The 18,525-nt window shown below is 31.5% G+C and overlaps 1 protein-coding gene and 1 long non-coding RNA gene across 3 annotated transcripts; both read right to left on the reverse strand.

The window, feature by feature from the left end:
• Positions 1–6,001: 6,001 nt before the first annotated feature.
• On the reverse strand, positions 6,002–12,258 carry LOC111715043 (uncharacterized). Its single transcript, XM_023490281.1, has 7 exons — positions 11,717–12,258; positions 9,489–9,623; positions 9,335–9,417; positions 8,839–8,867; positions 8,324–8,425; positions 8,040–8,085; positions 6,002–7,075 (listed from the first exon to the last, which is right to left on the reverse strand). Exons 1-7 carry the CDS (start codon positions 11,760–11,762, stop codon positions 6,863–6,865), a joined length of 654 nt encoding a protein of 217 aa, XP_023346049.1. The 5' UTR covers positions 11,763–12,258; the 3' UTR covers positions 6,002–6,862.
• A 2,417-nt stretch (positions 12,259–14,675) lies between these two features.
• Positions 14,676–16,710, reverse strand: LOC111715044 (uncharacterized). 2 transcript variants are annotated; one of them, XR_002768164.1, is made up of 3 exons: positions 15,824–16,710; positions 15,254–15,307; positions 14,676–14,763 (listed from the first exon to the last, which is right to left on the reverse strand). It is a non-coding gene; the product is annotated as an uncharacterized LOC111715044 (long non-coding RNA). The 2 variants fall into 2 exon arrangements; XR_002768163.1 differs by lacking the exon at positions 14,676–14,763 and having other exon boundaries at positions 15,236–15,307; positions 15,824–16,244.
• Between the last annotated feature and the right edge of the window lie 1,815 nt (positions 16,711–18,525).

Raw genomic sequence — 18,525 nt, forward strand, 5'->3', positions numbered from 1 at the left:
GAATAAACTTTTTCATTAAATGGGCGATTTCATTGATTTAACGATTTCATTGAATTAACGATTTCATTGAATGAACGATTTCATTGAATTAACGATTTCATTGAATAACGATTTTTTTGAATAAACGAATTCATTGAATGAACGATTTCATTGAATGAAAAAAGTTTCAAACCGCCATTTTGTTGCATTCAGATTCGCTTTCATTGAATGAACGATTTCATTGAATGAACGATTTCATTGTATGAACGATTTCATTGAATGAACGATTTCATTGAATGATCGATTTCATTGAATGAACGATGTCATAGGATGAACTAAATCAATAAGCGGATGATTGTTCAAGAACACGTTCAATGTATGGTTCTCTATGTTCTTTTTATAAAGCAAACCATGGAAATGGAAGACGACCGTTAGACTTAAGTGTTATGATTTCAAAAAGTCCAATTGAACACTAAGTGTAAACAGTCCTTTCTCACATAATAAGCAAGGTTATTTTTAACCTACTGATAAATTGTTTATTTATAACGACATTAAGTACAAAAAGATTTCTGTAATGTCGTCTTCCTAATTCACAGTTTATGGTGTTGTTCCATAAACTTACAAAGACATTTAATATAATTATCCCACCTACTCTGAAAGTTTATAATAAGCACCCTACTGGCAGGCAAGGGCCGCGTATACAGGGTAGGCTAGGGACTAGATCATAAAGGCCTACAAAGATACAGAGAAAAGAGATACCGCGAATTACAAATAATTCATATTTAATTTTTGCTGGAGATTGCCGATTGGTCTTTAAAAATGTTTTGTATAGATCTGAGGAGATTTAAAAAGTTCGAAAGTGTTTATTATTAATATTTGTTTTTCTTACACAATGCCAAATTTGGACCCTGAGAAAAAAAAATACACAAAAAAACGAACCATAAAGATAGATTGTTAATATTCATTTTTACCTTATTCTTTTATGCTAAAATTATGCAAAGCATGATAAAAGCTAACAGGATACCGTTATTCATTCAGTGATTTTATTTGTTTAGTGAATTCGATAGGTCGGTAAAATCGTTTGATTAGTGGCATCGTTCATTCTATTTCAACTTTTGTTCAGCTGAATTGTTCGTTTAGTGAATTCATTCATTCAATAAAATCTTCCGTTAAGTACTATCGTTCTTTTCAAACAATATGAATTATTTGTAATTCGCGGTATCCCTTTTCTCTGTATCTTTGTAGGCCTTTATGATCTAGTCCCTAGCCTACCCTGTATACGCGGCCCTTGCCTGCCAGTATGGTTCTTATTATAAACTTTCAGAGTAGGTGGGATAATTATATTAAATGTCTTTGTAAGCTTATGGAACAACACCATAAACTGTGAATTAGGAAGACGACATTACAGAAATCTTTTTGTACTTAATGTCGTTATAAATAAACAATTTATCAGTAGGTTAAAAATAACCTTGCTTATTATGTGAGAAAGGACTGCTTACACTTAGTGGTCAATTGGACTATTTGAAATCATAACACTTAAGTCTAACGGTCGTCTTCCATTTCCATGGTTTGCTTTATAAAAAGAACATAGAGAACCATACATTGAACGTGTTCTTGAAAAATACTAGTAAACAACATCATTTCAAATGATTGAACTATAGTGTATGGTTTGTAACATGAAAAAATGAAAATTTTCGATGGGCCTCAACCACAGTAAGTTAAGTAAACGTAAAAGACGACATTTGTCTAGTTTTTGCACGCCTCTTCTAAATTGGAGTCAATGAATAATGGATAATTGTAACTATCCCTAACGATACAGCAACCAGATAACCTTAGAGTTAGTTTTATTTCTGCATTTCCGAGGAATCAAAATAAAGAAGACGACATTTTTTTATTTTCCAAAAACGTTTGAAAATCCAGCTCCACGAAATGCATACTCTCACATTTAACACTTATTAATGTTTGGAAGTAAATAATGCTCATTTATTAAAAGTATTTATCTAACAAAAATATACAGAACCAAAAAAGTGTGATTTATGATGTTGTCTCCTTCAAAACTTTTTTTTCGTAAAAATTCTCATATATTGCATTTGCCCGTTTGTTTTAGAAATGTTTACATTGTTTTTTGTTCCTTACATGGCCCTAAAAAAATCCACAAAAACTTTTTTTAAAACAAAATTAAAAGAGAAGAAAAAAGGTAAACAGATTATTTCAAACAAATCCTAAAATTTCATGACAATAATTTAGTTTGACCAATTCAAAGACATTTCATAAAAATCTCGAAAACTTTACTGAAATTATCCCTTGCCATTTGAATTTTAGTCGGCCACAAAATATCAGACAGTTAAAAATTACAAATAAATTAAAATTTAAAATTTAAAATAACATTTTCGAAAAACTAGACAGCCAATCTCACATCTTAGAATACATAGCGCATAAAATGTCAATAAAATCAAAACAAATCAAATCAAATCAAATCATATATAAAAAATTAAAAAATATATAAAAAATAAAATTAAAATTAAAATTACTGCAGCAGGGGGCTCAGATAGCTTAAAGCTGTGTTCACAGAGCCCCTCTGTCGTCTTGAAATTTATTTAAAAATTGTATGCCAACTGTGATGCTTCCTCATTGGTCTGCACAAAAAGAATGCGGTTGAGATGTTTTCAGCTTAAAAGAGTAGAATACGATTTTTGAAAATATACCCACGGGGTGATGGAGAGTTTTCTTGAATTTTGTTTAAATCTAAAAATTACATTTTAGAGAGTTTGTGAATTCACATTTTCCCAATCAAGATTTTAAAATGTAGCATTTCAATAAAAATGTATTTCTCTTTTTAATTCGACAAAAAAATCCGATAAAACTATGATCAAATTATTTAATTATCTTGACTGAAGGATTTGCCAATTTAGTACTAGGTCCCATCTCAATTGCCTTTTTTTTCTCAAAAAAAGTAATCTATGTATATGTTTTATTTGCTTGTTTAAGTGTCTCTTTGTTTGTTTGTTTGTTTCCAATAAACTTCAAAACGGCTTAACCGATCTGGCAAAATTTGTTGTGGAACCTCGCATGATCCTATGGAAGGTTTTTGAATGATCAAATTTTAAAAATTAACCTCCTACACAAATTTGTAATTTTCATTAAATTTTAAAAATCCAAGAAATTTTTTTATTTAAATCTTTGATAAAAGATGGGCGGGAAGCCTTGAATTCCTGATTTGCATCATGTATCCAATAAAGCTGAGAAAATTTTATTTTTTAATTAGAAAAAAATATATCCACGAAAATTTAATTTACATTAAAAAACATGATAATAATGTTGTTAAACCAATTAAAAAAAATAATATAATTTTTTAACAAGAAGCTTATTCTACAAAATATTTTTCATACCTTAATAATTACAACTAAGTCTCTGAACATTGACGTTAATTTAGTTTCAGAGAATTAACAAAAAAAAATAACATTATGGATGCTTTAAAGGGAGTAACCGGCAATGTTTGGTAGTTGAACTGAAAATGTAGTTCTGTGGAGAAAGTTTTTAGGAATCATTTGAGACTAATAATACTTTTTAATGATGAATAATTATGCTGAGTTTGAGCGCAAAATCGAGAAACAAAATCATCCTTTTGGTTGTATACATTTTGAGAATCGTTTTTTCAAATTATTAAATAACGACGACAAAAACATATTTCTCGATTAATGTTTTCTCAATGAATCAATGTTAGAATCAATTATTTCTTTTTCATTATTGTATTGAACTTATTATTCTTTATAAATTTGTTTGCAGATTACTTCAAATTCTTCAAATGTCGTCTTTTCAATAATAATTCCAGGAAATCCACAGAAAATGTTTGTTTACAATGAGATACTACAGAAATCAATAACTGGGTATGATTACTTATTTCCGATTATAATAGTTAATTTTTAATTTCTCAACATGTTCCCTAAACAACTGATTAGTTTACTGTAAAATTTTTCGTCGTCAATATTAAATATATTTTTTAAAACCGATTCTCAAAATTATCCCTCAAAAATAAACAATCTTTTTAAGATCTAAATATTATTATATTAACATTTAAAGATTACATTGGGTTTAAATTAGTGTAGATTAAAATAGCATTACAAGTTTAAGATAAGATTATGATTATACATATCATTTTAAATTCAAAAATATTATTTTTTTTATTTTTTCGAATTTTAAAATGAACAATCTATGAGAATCTAAAGATTTAATTTGCGCTCTTGCTGAACAAATATGCACCGTAAAAACGTTTTAGGTCTCAAATGATTCTTAAATAATGTCTCCGCAATTCTTCATTCTCAGTTTAACTAACATACATTTCCTCTAATAGGCTCAAAAAAGTCATTTGAAAAATTCTTCCAGGTTTGCAGACTTGCAATGAAATTTTTTTCTATAATTTGTGTTCAAAGAAAAAATCCCTGGAATCCATAACAAACTCATTTTAGAACATGAAACATCAAATTTATACAATTTGAACCTTCGTTTTGTGCTATAAAGGAACTGAGTTTTTGTAAAAAAAAACTCTGATTTTCGAGTTCCTTAATCCTATTTATTAAAACTGTCTATTTTTCTGTATTTTTTTTTGGTATAAAAACATCAAAGCAGCTAAACTGGAGCACGATCATTTGCTATCAACTCACTTGCTATCAGCCTCACTTGCTATCAACTCACTTGCTATCCCCTCACTTGCTATCAAACTCATTTGCTATCAACTCAGTTGCTATCACATTCATTTGCTATCAAGCCTCATTTGCTATCCGGCCTCAACTGCTATCGACACACTTGCTATCAGGCCAATTTGCTATCAATCCTCAGTTGCAATCAACAATTTTGCTATCAATCATCATTTGCTATCAAATTTTCGCCTTGCTCTCAATCATTACTTGAAACAGTTTTTTCTAAAAATCCGCAAAAAAATGGAAAAATTTCTCAAAATTTGGAATTCTTCAATCTCTGGCAAACTTTGCGTAGGCATTGAGTCGGCTCGTTTTGTTGCCTCCAGTAAAGGTACCAACAGCAGACTTAAAGAAAATGGTTGAATCATATGATAACATGCCTTTGGGTATTTATATGAACAACATTGTTCGTTTTTTGAAAGATTATTGAGTGAAAATTTAAATTGAATATAATATATTGTATTATTAATGTACTCCCTTTTTCATTTTATAAATTAATATTATTTGAACAACCATAGATAATTACTGAGCCCGCGATTTAAAAGCTTCGGCTCGAGTCGTAATTCCTTAAACCCGACTTTAAGACCCAATCTTAGACCCAACTCTAACGACAGCTTGTATCACGTGATTGACAGCTGCAAGATCTTCGGCTCGACTTAAGGAGTTAGGCCTAATGAAAATAAACCGACCTTGATTGGTTTTAGTGAAGAATAAGACTCAATGTTGCGCCTTGTTCTAATAAAAACTGGGAATGCGCCAATTTCTACCATGAAAACCTGCCGAATATAATATCAAACCGGTTTTTTAAATTCAACTCTGTGGAAAATTAGATGCAGCTTTAATCCGAAAGCTCAAGCCGTAAATAAGGTCCAACGACAGCTTAGACCCGAGCCGTATTTCCCCGAATTTTTTAAATCGCGGGCTCTCGTAATATAAACTAAGAACTGGTTTTATAGCAACTTATTTAGAAACACAACAACTATTTTGATAGCAACGTATTTGGATAGTAACTAGTTTTGGATAGCAGATGAGCATTGATAGCAGTTGAGACTGGAGAGCAAACGTTTTAATAGCAAGTGAGGCCTGATAGCAAATTGACCTGATAGCAAGTGTGGCGAGAGCAAGTGAGGCCTGAGTGCAAGTGAGGCTGAGAGCAAGTGAAACAGATAGCAAGTGAAACAGATAGCAAGTGAATTGATAGCAAGTGAGTTGATAGCAAGTGAGGGGATAACAAGTGAGGCTGATAGCAAGTGAGTAGATAGCAAGTGAGTTGATAGCAAGTGAGTTGATAGCAAGTGAGTTGATAGCAAGTGAGTTGATAGCAAGTGAGTTGATAGCAAGTGAGGCTGATAGCAAGTGAGGGGATAGCAAGTGAGGCTAATAGCAAATGATCGTGCTCCTTATAGACGTAAACTCTGGATATTAAAGGGATTATAGATGTAAACTCTGGATATTAAAGGGATTATAGACGTAAACTCTGGATATTAAAGGGATTACAGACGTAAACTCTGGATATTAAAGGGAAAGTGTTATGTCTGTTTCACAGCGGATAGGGGTATGTCTGATTCACAGCGGATAGTGGTATGTCTGTTTCACAAAGGATAGTGGTATGTCTGATTCACAACGGATAGTGGTATGTCTGATTCACAGTTGATAGTGGTATGACTGATTCACAACGGATAGTGGTATGTCTGATTCACAACGGATAGTGGTATGTCTGATTTACAACGGATAATGGTATGTCTGTTTCACAGCGGATAGTGGTATGTCTGTTTCACACTGGATAGTGGTATGTCTGATTCACAGCGGATAGTGGTATGTTTGATTCACAAAAGATAGTGGTATGTCTGATTCAAAAAGGATAGTGGTATGTCTGTTTCACAAAGGATAGTGGTATGTCTGATTCACACCGGATAATGGTATGTCTGTTTCACACCGGATAGTGGTATGTCTGATTCACAGCGGATAGTGGTATGTCTGATTCACACAGGATAGTGGTATGTCTGATTCACAACGGACAGTGGTATGTTTGATCAAGGGTTAAGGCAATACCCTAATTTTTGTAGCTAAAGCAAAGGAACTCAGTTTTTGCCACGAACTTTGAACCTTTAAATCCCAATATCTCTGCAACACAATGTCGTAGATCTTTGATATTTCAGACAATGAAATTTGTGAGATCAAATATATCAAAGGTTAACACCATAAGTTTGCAAAAATATAGGGATTTGTGGCAAAAACTCAATTTCCTCTTTTATTTTTCCCCTAAATTTTGGTCTCAGTTTTATATTGCCCCCTATTTTCCCCACCTGATATTTGTAATTGAGTATCCGCATTGAGTTTGTATCCACAACATTTTGAGGGCTCAATCTCACCAGGCCAGACCGAATCTTTATGTTAACCTGAATTCAAACGATTAGAAATAGCCCCTAACATGTTGATCGTAAAATAGATTTTACAGATAGAATTTCAAAATTACGACCTTTTTGTTCAAAATCACGAACATTTTGTTCAATATTAAAGACATTTTGTACAAAATTACGAACATTTTGTTCAAAATTACGAACATTTTGTTCGATATTACGAACATTTTGTTTGATATTACGAGCATTTGAATAATTAGTGTACAATTTAGATTCGAGCGATGGGTCATTCATTGATATATAGATATATATTAGATATATATTTTACAAAATATTTTAATAAATAACATTTACAGGAACACAATTTTTACATTTAATGTACATTTGACCTATCTTACTCACCTATACTTTGTTTGTAGCCCTAGACATGTACATTTGACCTGACTTACTCACCTATACTTTGTTTGTAACCCTAGAAATGTACATTTGACCTGACTTACTAACCTATACTTTGTTTGTAACCCTGGACATGTACATTTGACCTGACTTACTCACCTATACTTTGTTTGTAACCCTAGACATGTACATTTGACCTGACTTACTCACCTATACTTTGTTTGTAACCCTAGACATGTACATTTGACCTGACTTACTTACCCATACTTTGTTTGTTTGTAGCCCTAGACATGTACATTTTTCCAAACAGTAAACTAGGCATATATGCTCTAAACTTTTTTTTGAAGATTTTAGGAAAGGAATCCATTCTTTTCCGCAAACTCATATTTTCTAATACTGATATCTTTGCAACTTAATGGCGTAGACCTTAGATATTTCATAGTAGGAATTCTGTTTGATCAACTAATTTAAATTTGAAATAGATGCATCTGGATGCAAAGATATAGGGATTAGAAAAATGTGAGTTTGAGGAAAAAACTCATCGATTTTTGTATGAAAGCTTGCATCAACCTTGTTATCAAATTAGCATAAAAACTAAATAACTCACCAGAAGCGGATTTGGAGTCCACTTTTTTAACGATTGTAACCAGACTCTAAATATATATGATTACAATAAAACAAGAATGCCGGAGCAATAATTTATGTAAATTCTGTAATTATTTTTTATTATTTATTTTTAAACATTTGAGTTTGTGGCAACTCTTTAGATGATGTCCATAGTGTTGACCTCTGTAGATATTTATATTCTTTTATGCAAGTTCCAATTATGATTTTAAAAAAGTTTTTTTTAAGCTGATTATGTAAGCACATTTATTTTTCATTATTTTTTACCTAATCTGATTCCGAACATTTTCTGCAAGCTGAGGATTCTTTTCTTTTTGTTGTAAATTGCACGAGTCAGCAAATGTATTGAGGTCAGAACCACGTCTTGAGCTTAAATACAATGGTTGTACTTACAGGAAATGGTTTATAATATTAAAGATTTTTTAGAAAGGAGGTTATACAGAGGAGGAGGTATTACAGAAGAAATTAAATAAAGTAAAGAAGTAAAAAAACTTGTTTTTTTTGGTTTGTTTGTGGATTGTGTACAATAATGCATATCAAAGTTTATAAAAATAATCAAACAGACAAAACATTTGATACACTTTTTTCACACTCGCCTCTCATAATTGTACTGTAACGATGAAAATTTGTTTTGAAAATATGATAATTAATCAAATTGTTTTTGTATAAATGATTTTGTTTATATTCTCCCCACAAACTGCAGTACACCTTTTTGTAAACAAGGATACCCTGGGATTCCATGTTTTCTGGGCGTTTCTCAAATTTTAAATTTTGTTGCTCACCTTGATTTTGATTCACTACACAGAGAATCCTGAAAAATAATAATAATGATAATTTTAATAATTATGATAATAATAAAAATAATTGTTTGCTTGTATAAAAAAAACGTAAAACGGTTGAACGGGTCAAACCCAAAATTGTTAAGACAACTGACATGAAACCAGGGAATGTATCTTGGTCTAGTCGAAAATGGAACTGTTGCCCAGAAAGTTTGTCGGAATGGATTATTTTTAAAAATGCCCCAATTAAAAAGAAAAATCTGGAAAAATCTAAGATCGATTTAAAATCTGAGTTCCAAACTAAAACGGGTAAATATTTTAATGATACAATAATAACAATGATGATGATAATAATGAAAATGAAAATGATAATAATCTGATTGACGAACATGTCGAGGATCAGCTCTAGAAGTTACAGGCTTCATGTAGAATGGAACCTATATAAAGACATGAAAATGAAAATGATAATAATAAAAACAATGATAATCAATTTGATTACCTTAAAGAATTTTTTAGATTTGGTTTGATCCTCCATCAAAATATTGACAGCTTTTTCAGATTTTAGAAAAGTTTTCTTGTTTTCTGAAAATTAAATTCGAATACTGTTTACTCAAATCTTCTATATTTATAAATCTATAATAAATGTGACTCACTTTTAGGATGTGCTGAAGTTTCTAGATTGGCCTTTGATGATTTTATAAGCTGAGGTTCGCACTGAATTTTGCAAGGATTTGCACAGGAGGACGGTAAATGCTTGAGGTGTTGATCATGCAATCCACTTGATAGATCTGAGTATTTGCAATTAGGTATTATAGCTTTATACACTACTAGAGTGTATAAAGGACTACTGGAGTGTATAAAGGACTACTAGAGTGAATAAAGGACTACTAGAGCGTATAAAGGACTACTAGAGTGTAGAGTGTAGACCATATGCTGATTGGCATGTCTGAATCACAACGTTACCTTTTGAACCTTTTTTTCTGATCAATGATAAAGAGATATTGACTTATTTTTACTTAAAAAATTAGCGTGGCAACGACTTGGGCCTAGGTTTCACTTCAGAAATTAAGTTGCTTATACTTTTTTGAAGCCCTATGCATCTACATTTTAAAACTACAACGCACTTGTTTCTAGCTAAAGTTTAAATACTGCTAGATTTTTGCGTGAGAGCGTGCACATCTTGGCTCACAGTGATGGTTGCAAAAATATTTATTATTTAAATCTCACTTTTTTAGAAAAAAAGATGGATATTTTTTATTGCACTGCTCAAACTTGATTAAGTTTTTATGGATAGAAATAAACTGCCTGACTGCCCGTCAATTAATCTATTTTAACTTCACAGCATTGAATAATTGATGCAAAAAAGGGGCAGAGAAATGGTAAAGAAGGGGATGGGGGGGGGGGTAAACTTTTGATCTCCCCTGATAACACCTGTGTAAATATTTTTTAACGTGGAATAAAAAAGCCGGGAGTTCACAGCCCCCCCTTTCCTTCTTTAGATGTTAGGTATATCCCAAAGAATATTTACCAAACGCCTATTTCCCACCCAAGGATGTTTTCCCAAGTGCCAACTTTCCAACCGTGTAGTTTCTAAGCAGAAACTTTCCAAATCTGTCCTAGCCACAGCAGTTGGTCCCCAGAAGCTTTTTTAGTCACAGCGCTCAGCCCCTAGCTCATCATAGACGTGGCGCTCTGCCCCACATTCCAGCCTGCGGCGCCTCAGAGGGCCTAAATTAACCTTTGGGAAGTTTCCGCTTGGTAAATCGCACATTTGGGAAGTTGCCACTTGGAAAGTCGCCCTTGGGAAAATACCTTTGGAAAAATACCTAACATCCTCCTTAATATGCCCCTGTAATTATATAATAAATCTATTACATGATGCAAACCTGTCAAAAAATATTTGCAGTCCTCATTCCAAATACATCACATTGTAAAATATTATCATACTTCTGCATCCAACCCCCGTACATCTTCTCCCGGAAATATAGTGAACAATTTTTTATTTTCTACGTGGAAATTTAGTTTCTTAAAATAAATGATTTTGACAGAATTAAGCTGGAAAATCTCAAAGTGTAATCTTCGCAGTGTCACGAGATTTTCCTGCCATATTAATATTTTATTAAATTTAATTTACTCAGGCCCGACCACAGGAAATTTAATCTGTTCAAACGCCTGATCAGAGGAAATTTAACCTACTGACGCCTCTTCAAAAAACAATTTAATCTAGTCACACGTCTGACCAGAGGTTTATTCTAGTTTACTCACGCCTGACCAGAGGAAATTTAATTTAGTCACACACGTCTGATCAAAGGGAATTTAATCTAGTCACACGTCTGATTAAAGGGAATTTAATCTAGTCACACGTCCGATCAGAGGAAATTTAATCAAGTCACACGCCTGACCAGAGGAAATTTAATCAAGTCACACGTCTGATTAAAGGGAATTTAATCTAGTCACACGTCTGATTAAAGGGAATTTAATCTAGTCACACGTCCGATCAGAGGAAATTTAATCAAGTCACACGCCTGACCAGAGGAAATTTAATCAAGTCACACGCCTGACCAGAGGAAATTTAATCTAGTCTCACGTCTGATCAAAGGAAATTTAATCTAGTCTCACGTCTGATAAGAGGAAATTTAATCTAGTCTCACGTCTGATCAAAGGAAATTTAATCTAGTCTCACGTCTGATCAGAGGAAATTTAATCTAATCCCAAATTTAATTTCAAACCCTGTCTTAATTGTCAAATGCATATTTTGGGAAAGTAAATTTTTAATATTTACATAATTGAGTTTAATTTGTAGCTTTGTTTCAATATTTTCTTATTTTTTGTTTGGACATTTTAGTAATTGCATCTGTTTAGTTCTTTATTAATATTTTACCTTTAGCCAATATTTGTGATGTTTCTAGATTTTCTTTTAGTTTCATCTTCTCTTTTTCATCCAATATTCGCTTCTTTTCTTCTTGTTCTTTTATTTCTATTTTATTTTCTTCTTCCTTCCTTTGACTATTTCTTCTTTCTTCTTTTTCTTTATCTTGCAAGTTTCTTATTTTTTCCTTGTCTACCTTCAGCTTCAATATTTCTGACTCTTCCTGATTTCTCTTTTCTTCATTCCTCCAGTCTTCATTCTTTTCTATTTTGAAGGGACTGTAGAATTAATTTCAAGGGAATCTCCATTTATACCGTGGGATTACACGCTACCCTAAAGGATCCATAAGACTGAAATGGAAGAAACTGTAAGAATTAAACACTTTGCTTGTTAGAAAAACAACAATATCTTCAACACTACAGATTAGAGAATGTTATAAAGGTTACCGCTATGATTCAGGTAATCCCATCGTTTTAAATTGGAGATCACTTGAAATATTTCAATAACAGTCCCTTTAAGTTTTCTTTTTTCTAAATCTTCTTGATTTTGTTTTGTTTTCAATTCAAGCTGTTGCTGATGAGCTCTAAATATATTTATTGATGATAATGATAATGATAATGATACAGATAATGACAATGATAATGATAATGATAAAGATAATGATAATGATAATGATAATGATAATGATAATGATAATGATAATGATAATGATAATGATAATGATAATGATAATGATATTGACTATAATGTCATAGAAAATATTTTCTTTTAAACTTTTAACTGAATATTTAAATTGATGGGATGAAACTGAAAAATCCTCAAATGCGTAATTCAATAAAAATATTAAACATTTTTTAAATTTAAGCTTATTAAAAACTGATTATACCTCTGGAATGCAGTTTCAATATCAATTAGTTGTCTACGCATCTAGCAGACCCATCAAATATCTTTCATATGTTTATACTAAATATTAAAATAATAAGACACACTACCCGAAATTATACAGAGGATAAGAGAGACCAATTGCCAAAATACAAGATGTAAATTCAGCATTTTCACCAGACATTAAAGGATTCGCAACAGTATCCATGTTTTTGTTTCTGAGAACAGTTTATTTTCATTTATGGTTTCTTTCAAAATTGACTTGGGCATATTTGTTGCTTCAGAAACTGTAAAGAAATTAGAAAAATGAAATGCATGAGTATGGTCGTTTATAACAAAAAGTTTTAATTAAGATTTAGAAAAAATATGCTTTTTCTTTATGTAACAAAACGATATTAAGGAACTGTAGATGTATTTTCAAGTGACACTTCATTTCCGATTCACATCCTTTAATCCTCTAATCGAGAAACATAAAGAAAGGTGTCAGTGTTTTCTTGTTTATAAAGCATGCTAATTCAAGGATCTCCAGGTGTCAGTGTTTTCTTGTTTATAAAGTATATTCAAGGATCTCCAGGTGTCAGTGTTTTCTTGTTTATAAAGTGTAATTCAAGGATCTCCAGGTGTCAGTGTTTTCTTGTTTATAAAGTGCTAATTCAAGGATCTCCAGGTGTCTGTGTTTTCTTGTTTATAAAGTGCTAATTCAAGGATCTCCAGGTGTCTGTGTTTTCTTGTTTATAAAATGCTAATTCAAGGATCTCCAGGTGTCAGTGTTTTCTTGTTTATAAAGTGCAACTATATATAGGTTTCCAGCAGAATAAATTCGCAAATCTCTATTAAAGAGAACCCACAACTGAAAAAATCTGTTTTTAAAGTTATTAACATTGATTTATAACTCATACTTGATACTTTAAAGGGCAATGTCGTGAATCATCGGGCATTGAAATCTTTACCTTGAGGGTCACATAAAATTACGCTTATACAGTCCCTTTAAACATGTATTTTATATTATAACTTTTCTGGGCTTTATCAATAGAGTCAACTTTTTTAATTTTAAAATATATTAATTTTCAGATATTTGATTCCTGGGATCTTTTTAGATCCCGTTCTAGTCTCCAGGTAGCGAGGTCATGCATTGTAGCTGCAGGCAGGTCAACTATAACCTGGAAAGTTGATTTTCGTTCTTTATCTCCTTTTTTTTTGCATTGATACAGATCCTACACTTTAGTAGTTTGTTATGTTCCATAAATTGAGAGGTTTGCTTATTTGTTGGTATAATCTACGAAAATCATCGAGAAAATGCGCGAGATTCACAATAAATCCGGGGTTTTACTGATCAGTCTCCGATAATATTGAGTAATCAGGGTATCAAAAACAACTATGAGGATAGGACAGGTTTAGCTGTAATAATAAATTTGTAATTTAGAAGTTTAAATTTAATTTTGAATTGGTGAAGATTCCCTTTAATAGTATTCCCTGATGTTAGCTAGTGCTGTAAATATAACTCCTGAGAAACTGAAAATATTCAATGTTTACCTTTCTACAGGAGGTTGTTTAAAGAGTGAGAAAGTCACTACCCTTTCCTCTCTCCTTGCATTACTTGCACATATTTTACTTGTGTCTCTCATCTCGTGTTTGTCTTCATTTGCTATCAGACAAAAAATTTAGTGTAAAGCTTATCACCCCTTCTAATTTTCCTGTTCAATGTTTTCTTTATCTTTTGTTTATCTTGTTTATACACTGTAAGGTCTTTCCAAATAGTTCATTTGAGAGTTGTGGAGCAGGTAGGAGAGAGATAAGGAGGTTTGTAGGAGGAAGGGTGTAAGGGGATTACTTCCTGTATTCCATCTTTACTATACTCTTTCCAAGTTAAGGGGCATTAAAGAAACTGATAACTGCACCCCTTATGCAAAATGGGAAGTTGTGAGCCCTGAAGCTCTCTTGAGAGGAATCTTTCACAGCTGTCCAGTTCTCACAGCTGGTTGAGTAAAAAACCAGTATCATTGTGCATGGCTTGTATACCCATCACGGTATACCAAGGTAAAGATAAAGTTTTGTTTTATTCAATGTACATTCCTTGCTCTCTTATAGGATACAAGATGCTAAACACAGTGCTCCTCCAGGCTGCAATTCTGGGACAGCATAAGATATGTCTGCTCTCTTCAGAGGAAGTCAGGCAACTGGTGAAAAGAAATTGATTACTCGCAACAATTGTAATTAACAATCAGGGAGACGACACACCCCTTATATTTTTGTTATTTTCATTATTGTATGCATTTGAAAATAGAAAATAAAAATCATGAAAATAAGCTTCAAAGACCCCAAAAAAACTTTTTGAGTTGTCAGATATGGTAGTTGGGGCTTCGAGTCTAGTAATGCAGAGAATTTTTTTGGATTTATTTGAGACCCATAAGACGTTTTAAGGGTGTATAATTGACATTGTTTAGCATGAGAGAAACTTTTATCTTTGAAATCCTCCTGTATTGTGGTATTGTATTGGTCGCAAATGTATCCTGAACAAATTCTCTAAAATACTGCACTTTCAGCTCAACTACCATGTCTGGCCAGTCACTCCCTTTAAATTAGGAGAATTAAGGCCTGGATCGGACATTTTTGCACTAATCTTTTTCACTCGGGGAACACGTTTTTTTTCCCTCTAAATTCTTAAACCTTAGTATTGGCGTTGACGTTCTTAAAGTAGCTTTCCCCTCTCTTATTCCAAACCTATAACAATTTAAAAAAATAGATTCTTTTTAAGTATTTTATTAAGTTTTATTGGTGTGCAATTGAAGAGTATTTTAAAGGGAACCCTTCTAGATTTTAGGAGGGGTTACAAATTACAACGTGCATTATATGAAATGTGCATGTTAGCAACTTTTGATAAAAAGATGACTAAGATGCTAAGAAAAAATCTTGTGATTGGCAACAAAGGAATTGAGTCTTTCCTTTGATATTTTAAACATATATTATTTGATTAAACATATTTTGAAACATCTAGATTTAGTTATTAGAAAATCAGAGTTTGCGACAAAGGTTCAATTCGTTTTCGTTGTGAACGGTTAGTCTCGTACAAAATTAGTATATAAACAATCAATTTTATTGCAATAGTAACTTTGTTTGTGTTGTATTACTTTTTTCAAAATGCTTAATATATTTTCAGAAGAAATCTAATGTTTTTTTTATGTTATCATCACTTGTCATGTTTCAAATTTCATTAATATTCTCATCATTTATATTTACTTGAACTCTCCGCACAGCTGATCCCCTGAACAGAAGAGAACTGAACCATAACCATGCGGTATCCCATACTCATTTACATCACCCTGGATATTAAAGGGATTATAGACGTATACTCAGGATATTAAATGGATTATAGACGTAAACTTTGGATATTAAAGGGATTATAGACGTAAACTGTGGATATTAATGGGATTATAGACGTAAACTCTGGATATTAAAGGGATTATAGACGTATACTCAGGATATTAAATGGATTATAGACGTGAACTTTGGATATTAAAGGGGTTATAGACGTAAAATCTGGATATTTGTAAACTCTGGATATTTAAGGGACTATAATGCAAACTCTGGATATTAAAGGGATTATAGACGTAAACTCTGGATATTAAAGGGATTATAGACGTAAACTCTGGATATTAAAGGGATTATAAACGAAACACGATCATTTGCTATCAACTCACTTGCTATCAACTCACTTGCTGTTAGCCTCACTTGCTATCCCCTCACTTGCTATCAACTCACTTGCTATCAAACTCATTTGCTATCAACTCAGTTGCAATCAACAATTTTGCTATCAATCATCATTTGCTATAAAATTTTCGACTTGCTCTCAATCATTACTTTAACCCTTTTTTTTCTTTTAAAAATCCGCAAAAAAAATTGAAGAATTTCTCTAAATTTGGAATTCTCCAGTCTCTGGCAAACTTTGCGTGGGCATGGAGTCGGCTCGTTTTGTTGCCTCCAGTACTAAGAACTGGTTTTAATAGCAACTTATTTAGAAACACAACTATTATTTCGATAGTAACGTATTTGGATAGTAACTAGTTTTGGATAGCAGATGAGCATTGATAGCAGTTGAGACTGGAGAGCAAACGTTTTGATTGCAAGTGAGGCCTGATAGCAAATTGACCTGATAGCAAGTGTGNCCATTATTCATCCATTCTATCTAAACTCATTTCCATTATTCATCCATTCTATCTAAACTCATTTCCATTATTCATCCATTCTATCTAAACTCATTTCCATTATTCATCCATTCTATCTAAACTCATTTCCATTATTCATCCATTCTATCTAAACTCATTTCCATTATTCATCCATTCTATCTAAACTCATTTCCATTATTCATCCATTCTATCTAAACTCATTTCCATTATTCATCCATTCTATCTAAACTCATTTCCATTATTCATCCATTCTATCTAAACTCATTTCCATTATTCATCCATTCTATCTAAACTCATTTCCATTATTCATCCATTCTATCTAAACTCATTTCCATTATTCATCCATTCTATCTAAACTCATTTCCATTATTCATCCATTCTATCTAAACTCATTTCCATTATTCATCCATTCTATCTAAACTCATTTCCATTATTCATCCATTCTATCTAAACTCATTTCCATTATTCATCCATTCTATCTAAACTCATTTCCATTATTCATCCATTCTATCTAAACTCATTTCCATTATTCATCCATTCTATCTAAACTCATTTCCATTATTCATCCATTCTATCTAAACTCATTTCCATTATTCATCCATTCTATCTAAACTCATTTCCATTATTCATCCATTCTATCTAAACTCATTTCCATTATTCATCCATTCTATCTAAACTCATTTCCATTATTCATCCATTCTATCTAAACTCATTTCCATTATTCATCCATTCTATCTAAACTCATTTCCATTATTCATCCATTCTATCTAAACTCATTTCCATTATTCATCCATTCTATCTAAACTCATTTCCATTTGTTATCCATTCAATTTTGATTTTTATATATTATTCATGCATCCTATCTTTACTTATTTTCACTATTCATCCATTCAATCTACATAAACATTTACATTATTCATTCATTTATTCTAAACTATTCTTCGTTTTTCATTCATCCCATCTAAACTTACTTATTTCAATTGTTCATTCATTTTATCTAAATTGATTTCTATTATTCATCCATTCTTTCTAAGCTCATTTCCATTATTCATTTATTCTATCTTAAGTCATTTCCATTATTCATCCAATAAATCTAAACTCATTTCCATTATTCATCCAATCAATCTAATTTCATTTTCATTATTTTTCCATTCTATCTAAACTTATTTTCATTATTTATCCATTAGATCTTTCTAAACTTATTTCCATTTTTTATCCATTCAGAATAAATCCATTTCCATTATTCATTCTAAATTCATATGAATCATTCATTCATTTATTTTATAAAGATTTATTCATTTTATTCTATTCATTCACCCTATCAATTTAAACTCATTAAATGTTATTGTTAATTTTTTATTCAGCACTTGTTAATTTTCATATTCATTTTTTTAATTTATACTTTATTCAATCTTAATTGAATTTTTTTAGTACGCATAAATCAAATATTTAAAATTCAACTATTTACATTATTGAAAAATCCAATTAACTTATTTATGAATTTAATTTCAATTCATAAAGTAACTGAATGGAGTGATCATGATATTTATTTTATATTCTTTGTATTTCGAAAGTTTTATTAGTCGTTAAACACTACTTTCTTGAATTTGATATCTATATATACTCTTGTAAATTACATAGAAGGCATTATCTGAACTATTATTAATTAGTCAAAACTATTGTACAGGGAAGTTCAGAGACTTTATATTATAGGGAGTGTTTGAGGACAAACTAACGTTATATTAAATTATGATT

This window comes from Eurytemora carolleeae, unplaced genomic scaffold (genome assembly GCF_000591075.1).
Source record: "Eurytemora carolleeae unplaced genomic scaffold, Eaff_2.0 scaffold1701, whole genome shotgun sequence".
In the NCBI taxonomy this organism is placed as follows: Eukaryota; Metazoa; Arthropoda; class Copepoda; order Calanoida; family Temoridae; genus Eurytemora; species Eurytemora carolleeae.